This window comes from Epinephelus lanceolatus, chromosome 3 (genome assembly GCF_041903045.1).
Source record: "Epinephelus lanceolatus isolate andai-2023 chromosome 3, ASM4190304v1, whole genome shotgun sequence".
In the NCBI taxonomy this organism is placed as follows: domain Eukaryota; kingdom Metazoa; phylum Chordata; class Actinopteri; order Perciformes; family Serranidae; genus Epinephelus; species Epinephelus lanceolatus.
The window spans coordinates 28,722,979-28,741,618 of NC_135736.1; the positions used below are offsets into that span (position 1 = coordinate 28,722,979).

Consider the following 18,640-nt stretch of genomic DNA (forward strand, 5'->3'; position numbering starts at 1 on the left):
CGCACACAGGTGCACGTATTTGGAGGAATGTAACTGCTAGTGACACAGATTGTTGTGGAGAACTGGCTTGTTGAAACATTCAGCGAGACAAGAGCAGAGTCAGAAAAAGAAAAAGAAAAAGAGAGAGAGGGAGATTCTCGTCTTCGCTTCTGCTCTGTGGTGCTGACCTCCACAGGCGAGGGTAGGCCTGTCAGCCACACTTATTAAGCATGATAAGGGCAAAGGACCTGCTACTGCTGCACTCTCAGCCCCCCAGCAAACCCAAAAGAACCACAAAAAGAAAGACAAAGATAGAAAAATAAGAAACTTCCCAACACTTACAACTGGCTTTCCCTTTTACTCATTTCCCTGTTTCTTTCCCAAGTTACCTGTGTGAGCTGCTGGCTGCTGCAGAGTTTCTCAGTGAGGGAGTCGAGCTGTGCCGTGATCTTCTCATTGGCCCTTCGCAGCTCTCTGGCTGAAAGCACAGCGTCTTTCCTGGCACTTCGCAGTATGTCAATGTGACGCTGTAGGGACTCTATGCGCTGCTGCAGAGAAGAGGAGGAGCAGTGCTGGTTCTTCATTAGCATCCTCTTCCTCCTCCACCTCCTTTTCTCTCCTCTCGTCCCTTGGTCCCAGGGCTCATGCTGTTCATCGTCTAACAGGAGGAAGTACACGCAGGCACCTCAGAGTTGACAAGTGCACGTAACAAATCCCTATTTAGAAGCTACTGGTGGGAGTTAACAGGCTTATGTAAAAGTGTCTTTGTGTATGCAAAAGTGAAAACTGTGATATATTTAACAACTTGAATGATTAACATTTTCCATTTATAACCAATTCAGGAGTGTCAAGTTCTGAAAGAAAAAACAAAACAAAAAAAACTAACAAAGCTTGTTAACTTCTTGGATAGTTGTTTCCGATCAACAGCATGTACATACATCGAGTTGTTCTTCCTGCTTCAATTAATGGTCGATTAGATTTTTGTAGTTTTGCATGGGTGTGAAAAAGGAAAACTTCTGCTACCTTGGGCCAGAACATGATGTTGTTTTCTGTTGGATTCTGCTGATGGCGCCGCTGTGTTCGAGATCAGTGAACACCTGTAGGACTGAAAGAACAGAAAAGTTAGAGACAGAGATGAAAAGCAGCTGTTACGTGTAACACAAGCGGTTGACATGTTGTGCTTCCTGAAACGCAGCTCATAATGACACCATGATCACAGGGTGTGCTCAGTTTAACGCGACAAGACAAATCACCCCGCGCTTTAATAATTCACCTGAGCGTGTTCAGTCGACTCCAACGTGAACGCTTCTCAGCACGGATATTACTTCTGACAGATGCTTGCAAATGCCGCCTTTGTTCAATCACTGTCTGAAAGCCCTGATTCACTCTTACAGTATGACGTGCGTGTGTGCGTGTAGTCATTTGCACTCATAAGTGTGTATGTGTGCGTATGTGTGACACCTCCCAACTGCACCATCGTTTGTAGTGACATCAAAGACGGCACCCCTCCACCTCCACCACCACCACCACTACCACCACCATACCCCTCCTTCTTCTCTGCCTGTTTCCTTTGTATATGGGGTCAGGTAGGATTTGATCAGTGCCAGGTTTGATCACACGGTGCCTTGCAGGGAGGAGAGGGGGGATGAACCCTTTGGTTTGTGACATAGCACGTCGTGAGGAGCCAGGGCTGTCATAGCGATGAGCCCAGAAGGAGCTGATGGGCACATTTAGCGAATCTGGAGCGGGGAAACTTAAGGGGATCTGAGAGTAAGGGTCCTGACAGCTCCCTGGCTACATGTACAACAACAACCTTCTCTTCGTCTCCACCTTCTACCTAGCTCTCCTCCACTGAAAAAAAGAGAAACAGAGGGAGAAAGAATATCTTTAAAGGTCCCTCTCTTTCCTTTCTGTTTTTGACAGACACACTGAATCTCTCTGGAGGTCGGAGCTGCCATGTCCTGCTGTGGAGTGGCTTGATATGGACAAGAGCAAGGGTCCAGGCCTATTGATTTTAATGGTTCAGAGAGGAGATGAAAAAGAAGGCGCACCGACAACCACACTTAACATAGACTGTAAATGCAAGAGCAAAGGGAGTGAAGACAGTTACACGAACACTCCTAATGCTGACTAATCACATTAACCTCAATAATTACTACATTACTCTTTATGGTTAAAAAAAAATCAAACAACTCACATAGGCTTACAATATCACAAGAGAGTAGAGTTGGTTGTAGAGTTGCAGTGGTATGAAAAGGCAAAAGTACATGAATCAACTCGCAACAAATAACTTCTCATATTTACAGTTCCTTCCTTAAATATATAGACACTAAAAACATTTTCATAGAGTATATTCTTTAAATTACTGTATGAGGCCCATTGAACACAACACAGACTTTGTTCTCAGTGTTACTGTTAATCCTACCTGGTTCTGTAACTGTGGTAGTGTATGTGGAAATAACTGTGAACATAAGAATCTTCTGCCTTAAATTAAATTCTGACTGCACTTTTTTGTAAGATAGTTCCACAGATTCTTTCCTACATAAGAAACAATTTACCCTGAATATGCTTAACATCACATTGTACCTACATTAAGTTGTCGTAACAAACTTTGCACTGCAAGAATGAACATATTTTCACAAATTACATTTGAGTTAAATTGTGAATGGTGGTCAGAAAAGGATGAAGGTAAGGAAAGAACCCTGGACATTTCACTGCAAACTTCCAGGTATGCGCATATGACATCACAAGATGTTGCAATGACTGTCCGATCAAGCTGTTAACCCACGTATGCCACCAAAGCGACTGTGAACAGACTCTTATCTCACTGTTTGCACAGTCAATGGAAACATACAGATAAATGTAGACGACACAAGAGCTAGCGTACACAGAGTAGCAAGCTAGTGTGTTATGTGATGCTTGGCAACCGTCCATTACCAGTCTAGTTGTCCATTATTTGTGTTTGTGGAGCCAAATAAATCATTAAATAAACAAACCAATCATAATCTGTTGTCTCTTCTTAATGTTAACTCATAAATGGCGCTTGTAGAACTGCTGTAGGAAAGCCTGACGCCTTGTGCCTACAACTGAATCACAGCCATGCCAATATTCAGCACAACAGCACTTCCCCTTGTGTGATATTAGGCCCGTTTCCACCGCAGGAACTTCGGGGTAATTTTACGGGGCCGGGGTCGTTGGTGCGTGTCTCCACTGCAGGAACCATCCCCGAAGGACAGAGTTCCGGAACTTTTACGGGGGCTAAACAAGTCCCTGCCTCGGAGTAGATACTCAGAACGGCCCCGAAAGACTCCTGGCTGGGGCTTGGGGGTTACTTGGTGCTGATTGGATATACTCAAGGAGGTATGTGACGACAACAGAAAGCAACAAAATAGCCGTCATTTTTAAAACTCAGCAGACGAGGGTTAGCTCGTTCATATAGCTTCCGCTGCCATGTAAAAAAAACTCACTAAATGGCCTGTGAAAAAAAATATTCTTTCTAGCGGATATCTTAGTTACAACATGATTGAGCTAGCAAAGCAGTTTTGTGTTGCTATGTGTGGTATTTATTCAGTTTTGGGAAATCACGATGTCTAGAAAGCATCAGCTAACAGCAGCAGCAAAGCTAACATCAGGACGTCATCTGTTAAAAGCCTCCCGTTGTCAGATACGACATGAAACTACTCCAGTTAGCTCAATCATGTTGTAAGTAAGACATCCGCTGGAAAAAATATTTCTTTCACGGGCCATTTAGTGAGTTATTACAGACACCGCTATCGGCTACAGCTAACGGCGTCCCTACGTCGCCCCGGTCAAAATGGTCCAATCCGATCCAAAGCTCGTAACTTTACAGGAACCTTCCTCGTACTCCGTGGAGATACGGCGGTTGAGAGGGCCGAGCGAGAGGACGTTCCTGTAGTAGTTCCTGCTCCCCGAAATAGTACCAGGAATTTCTTCAGTGGAAATGGGCGTATTGCTTAAATAACTGAGTGATAGTTTGTAAACAGTATTTTAAGTATTCAGAAACAGTTTTTTTATGATGGTCTTATAACACTGGCACAATTAAAACAAGCCTGAGACAATTCAAATATAACCTATATGCATCCACAAACTATTTAAAGGCTGGCTATTCCTATTAATCTGACTGAAATGTTACTCTTGCAGAGGTAGTCTGTAATGAAATCAACACACTTGGCCAAAGTTAAAACCTAGAAGTTCACTGCTTTGAAACCAACCTTGCTCTCAGCGTGTTGTCTGTGAGCTGTTGTCCCTGAGGGCACACCGTTGAGACTGTCCACGTACTCTTCTTCACTGTCACTGCAGAGGAAAGTGAGAAGGGTTATTACAGGCCAGAAGTTGAACCGACAACCCTGTCTCTGAAAGTACCACCACTGGACAAAAATCCAATTTACCTTTTATGGTTGATTTAGTTGACATCAAGCAAAAATATGTGCATTTCGCCCCTCCCCTCTGCCTTCCAACAGAAAATCAATGTCCCATCCAATTTCTGAGCTGGAAGTGTAAATGTGGGTGTAAATTAAGTGAAAAGCTGCAGTGTCTGGTGCTGATGGTGAATGCATCAACATGTATGAGAGCGGCTGTGGCCTTCATTAGCCCTCTGCGTGTGACAGACGTGTGTGAGAGGCACGGCTGAGCGGAGCCAAGCAAAGTTGCATCTGATGGACACACGGTAAGGGCTTCCTGGGACACACATACACACACACATACACTCTCACACACAAACACACACACAGGTTTATTGACAGTGACCTTTGACGTGAAGGTGGAAGCCAGTGACATTTACGCTGGCGGGTTTATTAAGGTGGGGCCTGGGAGAAGCAGCGGAGGTAAAGACCACAGAGAGAGAATCTAACTGGAACATGACAGGGCTGGGGGCTAGTTAGGGTTAAACCTGGTCTGGAAGGGGCACAGGGACTTGCTGAGGATCACTAATCACCACCACTAAGACCAGAGCTACATGCATTTGATGAAAAATGCTACCAGTCTCATGCTGGTAAGACGGTTGAACAGGTCTGTCTTGAATTTAGCCTTGTGAACACAATTCTGAAGTCATCTTACCATTAATTTAAAAATACTTTTCTACTAATTACGCATCACATGTAGATTCAAATTGACAAATACCACAGTCAGCATAATACTATGTCTCAACCTGTCAGCTCACATTAGGGCTAATCAGACAACAAGAGTCATGGCAATTGTATCAACAGGCCATCAAAGTCTTCTGGATGTGTTTCTACTGATGACTGTATATAAAGATGGAGAACGCGTCTCCACTGCCTATCACTGTACAAAAATAAAGCCAAACTATCCTGGGTACGGACACTGCCATCTTGCCCTGGTGACATCATTTGGAGCACAAGTCTTCCTGGTAGTGAATGGGAAGTGTAGCCGTGGTATTGAGTTACCTCCCATACACTCGTCCAACCAAACTGCAAGCAGGGCCACTGATCACAAGCACACCAACAGACGCACAGCTGTCAGTCATGATGTCAGACCCCCTTTCTATAGCACCTAATAACTAAGTGAAACCAAAATTATCAGAAAAACGAACACTTAAACACACATCTGTGTGATAATAACAACCTAATCTGACAAAAACAATCTTTCAGAAACATTTCTTTAACGTGTACTTTGTTGTTTTGGCTTCACTTTTGGGGAGCTGTCATCATGACGTCCATCTTTATATACAGTCTTTGGTTTCTAGAAACAACACAGCTAAGGTTGTTGTTAGGTGATCCTTTAGGGTGGACTTGTGTTACTCACAGAAACACATCTCTTTGCATTTACAGGCTGGATGCAAAGTTGGGAAGTGATGAAAGAGGCTTCCATACTATAGGATACGTGGGGTCACTGAATGATGTGATGAGTATGAAAATGAAGTGAATCATGTGCTTTTACAGTCACCAGATCTTTACCCAGTTGGAGCAATGATGAGAGATTTTGGAGCAAAGTGCTAGACAGCACTCTCCACCACCACCACCACCATCAAAACACCAAATAAGGTAACATCATTTGAAAGAATGGTGACAGTGCACATCATTCAGTTGAGGTCCAGAGACTTGGAGAATATAAGAAGGCACACTAACCCTGTTCTGGCAGCTTGTGGTGGCTCAACACCTCACCAAGACACTTACTGTTGCCTTTCCTTGTAAATAATCTGCAACCCATCTGTATTGTAATGTACTCCAGCAATTATTAAAAGCACAATTAAATAAACAATCATAAACACACACTACCAGGGCAGGAATTTCACCAAAGGCCACGACAGCCATGGCTTTTGTCCCTCTGTCTGCCCTTGGTGCCCCTCTGAAAATGGTATGCCCATCAGCAAATGTGACCTTGATGCCTCGCTCTCTGCCCGTTTTGTTTTTCCTTTCCTCGTCCTGCCTCTCTGCTCTCTCCGTCTCCTGTCAACTCATCTCCGGCACCAAAATGTTGGTACATTTAGGCTACTTGATTGGTCAACAGTAATATATAAAAATGGGCGCATTTGTAAATAGTCACTCCGAACACCAGAGCACACTCTGGCACAAACTGGACTGTTTGTAAATAAGAAGCGCTGTGGAATATACCGTTATATGTTAGAGGTTATTCAGAGCAACACACTCTTGGATAGGCCTGTCGCGATATGCAATAAGTCGGTCAATTGCACGGTAAATTTAAAGGGAGCCAGTAACTTTTCTGGCCGCGATTAATTGCCATATTCATGCGTGTTTGTTTTCCTTGTCTCTGTCCACCAAAGAGACTGGACAACAAGAGCGTTCACTGCCGTGCATCATCTGGCAGCCAGGTGAGTTGGTTCATTAGCGTAATGAATGGAGGGAAAGCTCTTGTCATCGAGTGTCTTTGTCTCTGTGGGGGAGGCGGGGCTATGGGCTACACACACACACACACACACACACACAAACACACACACACACACATAGTGCGATCTTCGTGAGGGGGAGATGAGGTGGAGAGAAAAAAAGAGAGTTGAGCATAAGAGAAAGACATGGAACTTGTTCCTAAACCAAATGCCACCGCCCCTGTGTGGGAGTGTTTTGGATTTAAACCAAATGACAGAGGGCAGCCCAGTAATTTGGACGAGCTGGTTTGCCGGGTTTGTTCTAAAACCATCTCAACAAAAAGAGCGAATACGACCAACTTAACTGCACACCTGAGAGTGAGAGACTGAGAATCTATTTTTTTGTATTTATTTATTTATTTGGATTTTTTTACGTATTATTTCAGATATTTAAATCTTTTTTGCATTCCTAAGTATTCTTGTTAAATAAATGTTTATTTCTCTTTAAAAGGGTGAACTTGCATCAATATGCATTTATTATCATTATGTAAGTTTAAAAAATGGTCTAAAAACATTGAAATTACAACAATAATAACAACGGTCTTAAAAGCACAATATTACGCAATATTATCGCTTATCGCAATAATTTCTGACGCAATTAATCGGCCAGCAAAATTTGTTATCGTGACAGGCCTACTCTCGGAGTGGCAGAGCACACTCTGCATACTTAGAGCATACTGTCTGGAAACAGAAGAGCAGAGCACCAAATACAGTGAAAGTGAAACTTAATTGTTTGTTAGATGATACAGAAATATAGAAACAGAAATGCTATATATCTCTGAATAACATTTTCATTTTAGCGTAAAGCGTCAAATTGGATTTACAAATGCACCCAAACAACATGTGTGGTGTGACCAATAAAAATGCAAGTGTGAAAGAGCTCTTGTTTTGAGTGACAGTTTTGCTACTACTCAATCCCACGATCAGTACTGTGCCAATGCAGCTCTCAACAGAGAAAAGAAGGAAGCTATAGGGTTCACTCATTAGTTACTTTCAACATCAGCTTCAGCAAAAATATGTTTAATTTAGAATGTTATTGATTAAGTGTTATTATTGTTATTAATTAATGTTTTTGAGGGTTTCTCCAAGGGGAATATCCTTAACATAAATCTTATGATAAAATATGTAAACTACATACAGTGTATATGTCTGCCTATGCTTACAGATGTCACCATATACACTCAGAAGGTAAACCTTATCTGCATGCATCAAGATGTTAAAACTTGTTTTAAAAAATCTTAATCAATAACATTCTAAAATAAATTATTTTTCTTGATAAAAAGGAGCGTTCATTTCTCTACAAGTATTGCACTGTTTATTAAAAAGGCATTAAAATGGATTTGTCTATTTAAGTAAAATCAAAATCGTGTTTATTAACTTATGGCCTTGATGCTCTGGCATGTGGCCTGTGTGCCCTCAAAGAAAATTGCCCAGCTGCAGGCCAAGTGGTTTTGCTCCTGAAATTACAGAATCCTAGGCCTGCACACCACATATCCCTACTAAAAGAGCAATTCAACACAGTTCAGAATGATACTCCTCTGCCCCTCTGCTCCCATTCTGTCCTGCTCTCTAACAAAACTGCTGATGTGCTCAAAATGGTCAGCTGCCTCCAGCAGCTCAAAACTTGAGAGAGGAAGCCAGAGGCAGCGATAAAAAGCGAGGGAAAAAACAAAGACTTGTCAGTAGCCTTAACGAGTCCGACATCTTTATTTGGCATTATTTAGGCCAAACTTCCTTAGGCAGAAATACTGTATTTCCGGGAGCGCCTACCAGACATATTGCTGAAGAAGACCGCTGCGGGATAAGAGACGCAGAAGGCTTTACAGTAACAAATCAGTTGACAGGTGCCTTAAATAAGACAACATCTCAGTTTAGACTCCTTCTTCACAAATCCACTTAGATCCTCCTCTCAGGTAAAGCGTATATTAGACTGCTGCTTATTAGCCACATGGAGAGGCATTAGGAAAGCAGGGCATAGCTGCACCCAGTCCCTGTTAAACGGCCTCATGTGGATTGAGATGGGGTGGATTACAGCCTGATGAATTAGTTGGTGAAGAGATGGGGAGTTAGCAGGACCGAGCAAAAAAGGGAGCGGGTAGAGGGAGGCATACAGGGAGAGAAAGTGAAGGGAAATAAATATCAGCGATAGCTGTGAGTGTTTGAAATCAAATCATTCCGACCATCACTCAATAAATGTTGGCTCAGTGGCTTTTTTGCATAAAACATACATGAAATAATTACTGTCGATGGTTCTTAATTTAGAGGGTGTTAAACAGCTTGTAGACATCTGGTACTGAGCCGAGTAGGGTCATTCAAAATTTATCTAACTAAATTAAGGCAAGGAGAGGAAAGAGGAGGGCGGGTAAGATGGAGAGGAAGTGTGTGTATGTGTGTGTTGGGAGGAGTTTACAGGGGTGGCTGGAGGAAATAAGAAGAGCACACACACATTTGTGAATTGACATGCCACAAGATAACCAACATGACTAGACGCAGGGTGGGGTTAGCTTCCATGCTTGTATGGTTGTGTGTGTGCGGGTGGAGGAGATGGGTTGGGGGGCCTGGTACTTGCAGGGGGATCCTTAGCGCTGTCAAGGGGGGGTTAGTGAATATGCAAAGGACCAGTAAATTAAATCAAACTGCCAAACTGTCAATTTCGGGGTAGCGTGACTAGTGCATGAAAATGGCATCACTGGAAGGTATCAAGGCTTTGGCGGCCCCCTTATCCCTTGGCTTTTCTGGCATCAGTTCAACTTTGTGTGGAGAGGTGGCTAATTTTGCATGCAAATTTCAGTCAATAAGCTCCAAGCAAGGCGTCCCAGGATATTTCAAAGGATCTGACAGTAGTTTCCCCCTCCTCTCTCCTTCTCTCTATCATTCTTGCTCGCATTCTTCCTTTGACTCCTGAATACCAACTAGACAGAAGATGAAATTCAATCACCCATTTGCTTACGCTTTGCATATGCACGTTGTCCCCTCGATGCTGCGTGGGCCCCCCACAATTCAGCCAGCCCACCCGCTCCATTCCTACCACCTAAAAATAATGAGGAGGGAGGCTGTGAGAATCAGTGCATCTGTGTGTGTGTGTGTATCATTACCTATCTACGCTCATGTCCTCCCACTCGTCCTTAGTGGGACTGAGGCTGCGGCCTTGCCAGCTGATGGCTTGATTGGGGCTGACTGTTCGGTGGCTGCGCTGATGTAGCGGACCTCTGAGCCTGGCTGTTTTGAATTTGACCTTGCTGCTAATGTTGCTAGTAATCCTGCCCGGCCGCGTTGGTGCTACTACACGGTTCCTATAGAAGTCCCTGGCTGCTCTGAGGATCCCCAGCTCCTGTCTCAGCTTCAGCAACTGATGATGAAGCTTGGTAACCTCTTTCTGAGAGGCAGCCAGCCGGCCTTCTAAAGCCATGATCTCGCAGCGATGCCGCTCCCCCTGGGCCAGGGCCTGGGCCCGGGCTGCCTCTTCGCGGACAGCTTCCTGGGTTCGCAGATGATCCAGGGAGGCTTGGAGTCTGCGGCAGTTGTGGGCCAAGTCTTCCTTGGCCTCGAGTAGCTGCTCTTTCTCCTCCCTCAACCTCTCTGTCTCCTTCTCCAGGGACACCATCCTCCGCTCCAGCTGTTCAATCTGAAGGAATCAGAGATACGGGGCCTCAGTGGTACAACATGGTTAGTTTTTTTTCCCTTGCATATCTGTCGTTTTTACCATAAATACTCAAACTTCTGAACATACTGCTCTTGCAATGCTTGTAAAAACAACAACATGCCAAGTCTGAATTAACCCTGTGTTTTTTGTTCTACAGAGTAAGTTATCAGTGAATATTTCTATGAGAAAGGCCAATTCCTGATACGACCTGTGTGTGGTAGCGTGCACACAGTGGTCTCCCTCCCCAAACATTTCCTCGAGGGTGTATATGCCAGTGCACAAATGGTGTGTGTATGGCTAAACCAATGAGGGGGGCAACATCCCACCCCAGCCTGGCAAGGCCGTGGACATCTGACTGGCACCCCCTCACCCTGATCACCCTCATCAACCAGGAGCACTTAGTCTACTTGTTAGATCTTTGGTGGAGACTGTTTAAGAGAACACTGCATGCCTGCTGGGTTTGTGCCTCGAGGCAATTTTTCCCTTTTATTTGGTTCTCACTCTGCCCGCTGGTGAAGCCTGGTACCTTTCAAACAAAATTAGATGGCTATCCTCACTCTTGATGATTCACTGCCATGAATGCAGAAGGGGGCAGCATATAAACTCATGCAAGCAGGGGTTTTAAAAGCATGTATGCACAAACATGTGCAACATACTAACAGCTCAGATATGACATTTATGTTAATGTATCCACTGTTTACTAACATAACGTCATACAAATTTCTCTTCTCCACCCCTACAGTTATTATTTGTCGTTATTTTATTATCATTTTCTTAACTGTAAGAAAAACACACAACTTTCTGTCACTTGATTTGGAAATGACAATATGACCAGTTCTCCAAAGAGTAGAGAGAACACTTCTGAATCATTCTTGATTGAGAAAAAACACATTTTCTGAGAGGCATTGTGCATAGTTATGGCTCTGTAGGGTTTCTTTTATTGGCAATGACAAAGAACACTTAGTGACTGCATAGTGCCGTACCTTTTTAAATGACTGTTCCATTCGTTCTGAAGAAACAGAAAGCTTTTTCGGAGTGCTGCTTTTGACCTGGCGCTCCTCCACCACTTTGTGAAGCAATTCTGCAAAGGGGAACAAAGCTCGTTATTGTGACACGGTGTGTCAAACTCAGGCTGCTCAATCAATAGAATGATAATAAAGAGGGTACATTAAATCAATTAGCATTACTAAGGTCTAATTTCCCCCCTAAGGTCCGGTTTCTTCGTTGTTCTTTTGTCAATCAAATCAGAAGGAGCACAGAATCCCTGATGCTGTTTTCAGAGGGACATAAAATTTTCACACTGCTAAAACCCACATCCTGTTTCTAAAATCTCATCAAGTAGCCTTTTAATCTCCTGATTAACAAAAGGTGCTTTATTTAGTAGGAAATAGGAAAACGGTGTTCAAAAAGCACACATTGCTACATGCTATGTGCAACCTCTCTCTAGGGATCTAAAACAAACGAAGAGAAGTGCTTGAATCCCTGGTGAACACACAGCCCCAGGCTGCACTGCTTTGTAGTCCACTATGTTTCCCCAACGGACAACTAATCTCTGCAGACTAACATGCTGCTTTATTCTGAGAACTTCAATAGTGGCTTTGGCAAACATATGATTTAGTCTTTATGATAACAACAGAATGAATGCAGGACAGCTTAGGGATCTGATGCACAGATATCCATGTGCGCATACACAATCCAACAAGCCTCAGTGTCGCTGTTTGACATACAGCATATACCTGCAAAAGCAGCAATACCTCCTCATCTCACCTAGATGCAAAGGGCAACACAAAACAATATAAAACTTTCTGCCTTTCATTCTCTCCTGTTAAACATTTATGACAGGACGACCAAAATAATTTGTACAATGAGGCTGGAAATATTAAATATTCAGGACCTTGACTTTTCAGGTCAGTTGATCTTTTGGAGAGTGAGTTGGAAAAAGAGGCCATAGAAGGGAGAGTCAAAAGAGTGAGGGTTATGTTGTGAGGAGCCGCTGCTCCCTTGCTTTGCATTTGACGCTTTGCCCAGGGAAGTTTGTTACTTTGAATTAGCCTGCTCTTTTGTCTTCCCAGCATGTCACATTCAATCAGACAGAGCACCAAATAGGACAGGAGGGCTGCCGTGTTCGCTGGGTACATAACCAGGTTGGGAGACAATTATCCAGCTCCGGCGCTGGTGGCTTGGGAGTTGGCACCTCAGCACTACCTTGATAAGAAGACATGGTGGCTCCCTAGTCACCCACAGTTGGAGGAGGTCCTGGCACTGCGGCATATATTAACGTCCCTCCCACGTCTCCTCATGGGCTGCAGCACAAAGGCCCTGTTCCTTTCATCTGCTGCCTTTCGTTAGTGTGATCCTGGCGTGAGCGTATCAACCCTCCAACCCTTTGATCGGGTCACAGAGGTTCTTTGGGAGCACATGTTGTGGCCATTCACATTTTTTACTTAATAATGTTGACTTTAATTCCTACTGACACTAAACATATTGGTTGTAGTCTAGATGTAAATATTCCAAATGACATCAAAGATGATAAAGCCTTATTTTCAAAACAAAATAATAAACATGACCTGCATTAATTTTTTTCACACAGTTTGTGGTAAGATAACCTTCTCCAAAATCATCATAATGTACAATTTAATTATTTTGAGATCTATATGAAACTAAAATAGAAATAAAATAGGCAGTGCCTCCGTGGCTTAGTAACAATCTTTGTCTTTCCCTTTAAAAAATTGTTGTAAAATAGTGTTGAAGTGAGTCTTGTGTTTTAAAAAGTGTTATTTCAGCAAAATAATACACAGTACGGAAATGTGAAGTGCTTTATATCCTAAATATATAATATATTTAATGGATGTTTTTTAAGCTTGGTACCAAGAGTGCATTTATATACAGAAAAAATACAGCTCTAACATTAGCGGTAAAACAATACAAATAGCAGTTCTGGGGAATACACTGTGTGAAGCCAATCTCTGCACTGGGCAATGCTTTTGTTTCAGTATCTTTTGAATTTTTACCTGATAGAAACTGGAAAAATATTGTACGTGATAACACAGAAGACAAGAGAGATCCGGCTCTTGTGCAACATTTATATTTAGTGATTATTTGTCTGACAAGATGTAAAATTAAGTGTCTCCTTTCAAAAGAGCTTATTTCCAAGTATTCCTGACTAAACTGTCAATAGGAGAGGATCCACTATTTTAATTAGTGCCATCCTTTAAATCACATGCCTGCATCTCCAACAGACACCATCATTGGTTGTGAAGAAAATTAAAGTGATGGAGGACAGATTTGTTATTGAACTAGTTAATTAAGGCCAGCGGTTGTGGTGGTCAGTGCCTGACAAAAGGTTGCAGATTGGCTTGAAAAGCGATGCGCTTTTTAACATTAGGAATGATAAATGCAGACAAGATGAACACCACTTGATCTCTCAATCAATTTGCAAGGAATTGATCAAGTCTTAATTGAGTTGTCGTATTAATTCCACCGGGAGTTGTCTTATTAATTCTGCTCCCTAATACACATGGCCCAGAGGTAAAAGGATGTCTTGAAGGTGCTGTCATGTTGAACACCTTTGTGAAACTTCCAGGGCTTTTTTTTTTACTTTGTACTTCAAGTCTGTTCCCCATCCTTGGCATTGTAGAGAGCGATAATGAACGCAAGAATAACTGGCAACATATTTTCATACCAACAGAAAGGAAAAAAACAAAGGATGATTTTAAAGAGCCATGTTCACCAAGAAAACAAAAAAAAAAGAAAAAATGTTTCACCTTGGTGCTCATTAGCAAGACACAAGTGGAGCTCCTTCACTGTGGCCCGGTCCATGGCAGCCTGGACTCGCAGCATGTCCCGTTCTTCTTCCACACCAGCTCTGCAATCACACACACATAATGAACTTTTCTTCACACAGCTCTTACATCAAATCTATTCTTCAGCAAATATAAATGGCCTAACAAAATATGAAATAGATGAATATGAAACCAGCACTGTATAATGAGTATCTTTTTAAATCTCCACAAATATCACTCTGTGGACTCCTTTACTGTAGAAATTATTACACATTTCAACTTGAATCTTACGCACTGGCTTTCTCTTCCCAACAGAAAAGACGACATGGGGAAGAAATCTACTAATTAAAATGCTTTTTAATTCATCTGGAAATCAAAGTGACAAGCAACATGAAACACCAAGGTAGGAAAGTACAGTGTGCGCGTGTGTGTGTATCATCACAGACAAACACACTGGAAAGTGTGCCCAATTACCTCTCTGCAATTAGCTTGATTCCTGCTAAAGGCTAATTATGTGGAGCCATGCTCGAGACTTTGCACTTTCAAGTTATTATTAGGACCCCAACTGAAGTCTACTGAGGATACACACAAGCCCGCTGAGACAACCACACCTGAAACACACACCTAATTTCCCTCCCCTCTGCTCCACAGAGTCAGAGAGAAACACTAGAAACAAGCTCCTGCTACTGGTGGCATTCTTCCCTCAGTTAACCTCATTACAACAGTAGGTCTTCCTTCTGACTGACTTCTTGAGGCATGCGGCGAGTGTAGCAAGCGCGATACACTCTGAAGTGTTTGAGGAGTAACAGGGCATTTGTGGCTATAGCGAACTGTGAAGAGCATAATGGCAATTAACTCAAACTAGACACCTGTTTCAACCAATCTAATTTTGCTAGATCAACCAAGAGATTTTTCCATACATATGCCAAGACAGTGACTTGGGAAAAGTTATCGCCATAGCACAGGGAAGGAAAGTAATTAGCTTTTTAGCCCACACAGTCCAGTGGAGGCCTGGTCTAATGGCTGACCGCAGCTTAAATAAGTACACAAATGACTCTCCCTGAGGGGGGTGAGGAAGCAGATGGATATGTGTCGCTCCTCTATAGATTTTCCTCCATAAATGAACTCAAGTCGATGAGGCACCGGCACTGCCTTATGTGTCCAGGCTGTTAATGGGACAAATGAGCTGAAATATGCAGTATGTGAAAGGAGCCCGTTCCATCTCATGTTTCTCTTTTATGCCTTTTCGGATGCTGATGGTATTGACGCTAAACCAAAGTTCATATGCAAAACATTCAATTTTGTTGAAGGATAAGCATACTTTCTTGGATGGAGCAGGGATTAGATTGCAGATGGAGTTCATTGGCCAGGGGCCTCCAGTTTCACATCATAACATTCTGGAGATGGAAGACTATTGCATCCTTATTCAGTAACACTTAGTTGTTGCAGTGTGTGCAGCAGTCAGCCATAGACAGGGAATTATCAGAGCTAGGGATGCTACAAAGGCAATAATACAGATTTGGTGTCCTACATTATTTAATGAAAGTAACAAGAAATGCAAAGCCAAAACAATTTACACTTTTAGACTTTGGTTTGTTGGCCAATTTTAGTTTAGAGCTGCCATTTTGTTCCTTCTGCTTTGGTTTTGTTACGTTAAATGATGTCAGTCACAGTGTACATATATATATATATATACACAGTACAGGCCAAAAGTTTGGACACACCTTCTCATTCAATGCGTTTTCTTTATTTTCATGACTATTTACATTGTAGATTCTCACTGAAGGCATCAAAACTATGAATGAACACATGTGGAGTTATGTACTTAACAAAAAAAGGTGAAATAACTGAAAACATGTTTTATATTCTAGTTTCTTCAAAATAGCCACCCTTTGCTCTGATTACTGCTTTGCACACTCTTGGCATTCTCTCGATGAGCTTCAAGAGGTAGTCACCTGAAATGGTTTTCCAACAGTCTTGAAGGAGTTCCCAGAGGTGTTTAGCACTTGTTGGCCCCTTTGCCTTCACTCTGCGGTCCAGCTCACCCCAAACCATCTCGATTGGGTTCAGGTCCGGTGACTGTGGAGGCCAGGTCATCTGCCGCAGCACTCCATCACTCTCCTTCTTGGTCAAATAGCCCTTACACAGCCTGGAGGTGTGTTTGGGGTCATTGTCCTGTTGAAAAATAAATGATCGTCCAACTAAACGCAAACCGGATGGGATGGCATGTCGCTGCAGGATGCTGTGGTAGCCATGCTGCTTCAGTGTGCCTTCAATTTTGAATAAATCCCCAACAGTGTCACCAGCAAAACACCCCCACACCATCACACCTCCTCCTCCATGCTTCACAGTGGGAACCAGGCATGTGGAATCCATCCGTTCACCTTTTCTGCGTCTCACAAAGACACGGCGGTTGGAACCAAAGATCTCAAATTTGGACTCATCAGACCAAAGCACAGATTTCCACTGGTCTAATGTCCATTCCTTGTGTTTCTTGGCCCAAACAAATCTCTTCTGTTTGTTGCCTCTCCTTAGCAGTGGTTTCCTAGCAGCTATTTGACCATGAAGACCTGATTGGCGCAGTCTCCTCTTAACAGTTGTTCTAGAGATGGGTCTGCTGCTAGAACTCTGTGTGGCATTCATCTGGTCTCTGATCTGAGCTGCTGTTAACTTGCGATTTCTGAGGCTGGTGACTCGGATGAACTTATCCTCAGAAGCAGAGGTGACTCTTGGTCTTCCTTTCCTGGGTCGGTCCTCATGTGTGCCAGTTTCGTTGTAGCGCTTGATGGTTTTTGCGACTCCACTTGGGGACACATTTAAAGTTTTTGCAATTTTCCGGACTGACTGACCTTCATTTCTTAAAGTAATGATGGCCACTCGTTTTTCTTTACTTAGCTGATTGGTTCTTGCCATAATATGAATTTTAACAGTTGTCCAATAGGACTGTCGGTTGTGTATTAACCTGACTTCTGCACAACACAACTGATGGTCCCAACCCCATTGATAAAGCAAGAAATTCCACTAATTAACCCTGATAAGGCACACCTGTGAAGTGGAAACCATTTCAGGTGACTACCTCTTGAAGCTCATCGAGAGAATGCCAAGAGTGTGCAAAGCAGTAATCAGAGCAAAGGGTGGCTATTTTGAAGAAACTAGAATATAAAACATGTTTTCAGTTATTTCACCTTTTTTTGTTAAGTACATAACTCCACATGTGTTCATTCATAGTTTTGATGCCTTCAGTGAGAATCTACAATGTAAATAGTCATGAAAATAAAGAAAACGCATTGAATGAGAAGGTGTGTCCAAACTTTTGGCCTGTACTGTATATATATATATATATATATATATATGTATGTATCTAAGTATTTGAAATTCCCTCTAAACTACTGTAGACTACTAAAATATAAACTACTACATTAAAGCAGCTGTGCAGAACTTTTTACCATTTATAAAACTGTCCCTAGTTCGTATCACCCCCCCTTGAAGATCTGCACATTTATTTGAACCCAACAGCGACAAAAAAGCCTTTCTCTATATGGCTATTTAGTGTAGCCTCGGTCAGGTTGGTAACAGAGGAAGTCAGCAAACCAGAATACGGCACCCGGAGGCGGAAGTAAGTCTGCACACCTGCAGCGGCTCACAGCCATTAAACCACAGAAGAAGAATAAGGAGCCATGTTTACGAGTAGGATTTAAGAAACAGGCTAAATGACATGTAGTAGGGAGTAGTCTCTTGTACAGTAGGTGGTGGTATGCACCTGGAAGTTGTTTAAGATCCGCCAGTAAATTGAGAGAAGAAGAAGAGCAGTGTTTACAGAGTGTTCTTCGAGTAAGCAGTACACAACGGGCATTGCTGAACACATAATAGTTTTACCAGATGTATCTATAAGGACTTGGTTGTACTTTCGATGTCATGGTGGATAAAGAAGGAGCACCATCTAAAAGAAAAAGAACAGAAGAAGGCTAAACGGGACAGTGATGGGGCTCGAGCCCAAACGCAAGTGGAGAGAGCTGAGAGATTTGAAAGGTTTTAAAACTGATCTCGAGTTGGCCCTTTTCCTAATCGACAGGTATGTCATTTTTGTTTTTATTTAGAGAATACACCGCTACTTAGATGTTGTTTCATTTCAATATATGACGACATGGAAGTTCTAAGCAAGCTAAATGTAACGTTAGCTGATGTGAACCGCTTTTGTCTAGTAATGTTACAACAAATGCCACAAAATTATCTGTGACTGTGACCATGAACACAAATATACAGCAGGCAGTTGTCCTCAATTTATAAGAAATTCAGAGCTACACCAGAACATTTATGATTTTCCTCTCACTCTCCAAAACAAATGCATGCGGTCATTGCCGGTTGCAGTCGAGA

The 18,640-nt window shown here is 42.6% G+C and overlaps 1 protein-coding gene across 2 annotated transcripts in view; it reads right to left on the bottom strand.

Annotated features, from left to right (window-relative positions):
• The window catches only part of cntln (centlein, centrosomal protein), a 118,027-nt gene that overhangs the window by 43,682 nt on the left and 55,705 nt on the right, over nucleotides 1-18,640 (bottom strand). For both annotated transcript variants that reach the window (XM_033623179.2, XM_078166220.1), the window contains 6 exons: nucleotides 14,249-14,349; nucleotides 11,468-11,565; nucleotides 9,937-10,466; nucleotides 4,212-4,293; nucleotides 1,003-1,084; nucleotides 369-637 (listed from right to left, as the gene is read on the bottom strand). In XM_033623179.2, the coding sequence (XP_033479070.2) occupies nucleotides 369-637; nucleotides 1,003-1,084; nucleotides 4,212-4,293; nucleotides 9,937-10,466; nucleotides 11,468-11,565; nucleotides 14,249-14,349 (1,162 nt within the window). The remainder of the gene's footprint in view (nucleotides 1-368; nucleotides 638-1,002; nucleotides 1,085-4,211; nucleotides 4,294-9,936; nucleotides 10,467-11,467; nucleotides 11,566-14,248; nucleotides 14,350-18,640) is intronic.